The sequence below is a fragment of the Gaeumannomyces tritici genome (genome assembly GCF_000145635.1).
Source record: "Gaeumannomyces tritici R3-111a-1 unplaced genomic scaffold supercont2.150, whole genome shotgun sequence".
Taxonomy (NCBI): Eukaryota; Fungi; Ascomycota; class Sordariomycetes; order Magnaporthales; family Magnaporthaceae; genus Gaeumannomyces; species Gaeumannomyces tritici.
This window is the reverse complement of record NW_008804694.1, coordinates 3,353-5,968: the sequence shown is the minus strand read 5'-3', so window position 1 is coordinate 5,968 and position 2,616 is coordinate 3,353. Positions and strand designations below refer to the sequence as shown.

Sequence of the window (2,616 nt, the reverse complement as noted above, 5' to 3'; positions counted from 1 at the left end):
AGCAAAACTTAACTACGGCCTTTTACAATTAGAAATAGCTTGCTTAATTTAAATTATTAAACAATTCCAAATAACTTTACTTAACGCTAACGCGGGCGTTCTTGTACTTACTAACTATAAATTAATAATAAAAATTGTTAACCGGAATATATTAAACATTACGTTTACCGATAAAGTTAATAAACAGCTAATTAGCGCTTTAATTTACTTTTCCAAATTTAAAAAGGAAATGCTGCATATTTAAGGCAAGCTAAACCTTATTCTTAACGCCTTGTTAAAACAATAAAAAAATATAAAAGGTAACGGGAAAATGCCGAAAACGCTATACTCAATACTATTTAAAATTGCGTTTTGCACATTAACTAAAACGTAAACCATACTAATTAAGCGCTGCTGGTATTAAAAGCAATTATAACTGAAGTAATAAAGCATTAATTTATAAAAAGCTGCCTCGTGGTACAGTAGCTCCGCACCAGCCCGGTCCGCCAGGACCACGGGTTCGAATCCCGTCGAAACCACAAAAGACTTTTTGTTTCTTAGCTGCCCGCCCCGCTGGGCCGGAAAGAGAAAGGGGCCGTTACGCTAGCGGGCCTTGCCCGAGTTGATTTTTAACCAACGATTCCGACAAATTGATCCGATTCCGACCCTTCCCCTTCCCAACCCCTCCCTGCACCACTTCGGAAGCTGTTAAACGCAGAAGGCCGGGCCAAAGAGGAAGGAAGTAACGGGAGGGCCCTTGGGAAAGAAGGCCCCCGACCCCCCAACCCCAACCCCTCCTAACCCCTCCTTGCACCGCTTCGGAGGCCCAAGATGCAGAAGGCTAAACCACAAAGGGAAGGCCCCTAGAAGGGCCCAACCCTACCCCGACGAATTCAATCACCACCCCTTTCTCTTTCAAATATCAACCACAAGCCTTAGCCCCCTGCAGCCCCAGCACCAACCCAATTACTACCGCCCCAAGTAGCCCAAAACGCAGAAAGCCAGGCCAACAGGACGGTAGCAGGGAGGGGAAGGGCCGGAAGCTGAAAGGGCCCAGGTCAGGTGCGTAGGATGGCCCCCCCAGGCGCCCTGGACAAGCTTGGGCAAAGAAAGCGGCAAAGGACCCCCTCAACCAAAGTTGACCCGACCTGGGGCCCCCCTGGCAAAGGGGCCAGCCCGGCGGATCAAAAATCGAGCCAACCAACCAACCACAATTAAGGCGCAGGTTGCGGCCTTGCCGGCCCCCTGCAAAGGGGGCTGCATTTGGAAGAACGGTTGATTCCCGAATGGAGCCCTTACGAGCAGTCGAGCGGAGAAAAAAAGTAAGGCCTCCTCTGCGGGGACCACACGTTTTGTTAAAGGGACCGCATAAAGCGGGCCACGCGCACCCACACAGTATCGCCACAACGCAAGTTGGTACGGCAGCCAAATTAAGAGTCGAAATAAAACAGAAAAAATGATTAGTGCATGCAACGATATAGAGTAACAACAACGTAATAAAAAGCAACAATTCGTGCAATTAAAGGGTTTTTTTTTAAGGCTGCGGCTTTTTTTAATAACGATAGTTTACGCGAGTAACCGTATTGCTTTTAGCGCTAGCGGGAAAGCGCTACTTTACGGTTAAGTTAAAGCTTAAAGCGTGCGCTTGCGCTTTCATCGCTTTTTCCGCCTCTTTAAAAGAGGCGTGCGCCTGCGAAAGGTCCATAGTTGCGATCGCGATGCTGATTTTTGGTGTTGTAGGTAGTGCACAGCAAAAAACGTTCATTAGCCGCCCGTGCATTAAATTAAGGCCAAGCTTAGATTAACTTGCAATTAAGAGTTTCCAAATTAAGTAGAATACTTGAGTTCGTCAAACCACATTAAAATTAACACTGTTGTGGATCCGGTGCCCCACTAATTAAAGTCCCCTTAACAAAACTTGTAGTTTCTGCAGAGGAGGCCAAAAGTAAGCGCAGCCACCGGTTTAACACCGCCACGGAGGCGCAACGCCAGAAAGGCGGAACACAGGCGTAAGGTTTTCCCCTTTAGGCATAACCTAAGGGTTTTTCCCCACGCACACACCATGTAATAGCACTAAGGTCTTCTTCCATAAATATAACAGCGTATAAATACAATAATACAACAATTTATAAAAATTTATTTTAAAAACACTGTTTACCGTAGCATTATGCTAACTTTAGCGATTTTTTAAAGGCAAAAATGTACAATTTAAAATAACAAAACCGTTATTTTCGCCGCCAAAAAAGGGTATTCATTTTAAGTACGAAATAAGCTATTTGTTAGTAAAAGTTTGGTACTCCTGTTAAACGGCTTGGAAATCTCCAAAGGTAATGAATAAAGATTTCTGTGATTTGGGGAAAGGTCCTATATTGTGCATTTGTTAGGAGCACGGGCGAAACCGCCCGGCAAAAAGCGGGGAGCGTCAAATGCACGGGCGAAACCGCCCGGCAAAAAAGGAAAAAGGGGGCGCTGGCAGCCAGCCGGGCACGGACCCCCCGGGGACATGCCGGCGAGCTACCGGTATCGCGGCCAAAGCATAATAACGAAGCTAAAAAATAAGGTAAAGCTTAAATTGCACAAAAGCGTTTAAAGCGCAAAGGATTTAAAGGACCGACCCCGGGTGCCCGAAAGGGCACG

General features: G+C 46.1%; 1 protein-coding gene across 1 annotated transcript; it reads left to right on the top strand.

The window, feature by feature from the left end:
- Nucleotides 1–1,697: 1,697 nt before the first annotated feature.
- On the top strand, nt 1,698–2,538 carry GGTG_14136 (hypothetical protein; the record flags this gene model as incomplete). Its single annotated transcript, XM_009232064.1, has 3 exons — nt 1,698–1,719; nt 1,904–1,988; nt 2,364–2,538. The coding sequence occupies 3 exons, from the start codon at nt 1,698–1,700 to the stop codon at nt 2,536–2,538; spliced, it is 282 nt and encodes a 93-aa protein (XP_009230328.1).
- Nucleotides 2,539–2,616: the final 78 nt, after the last annotated feature.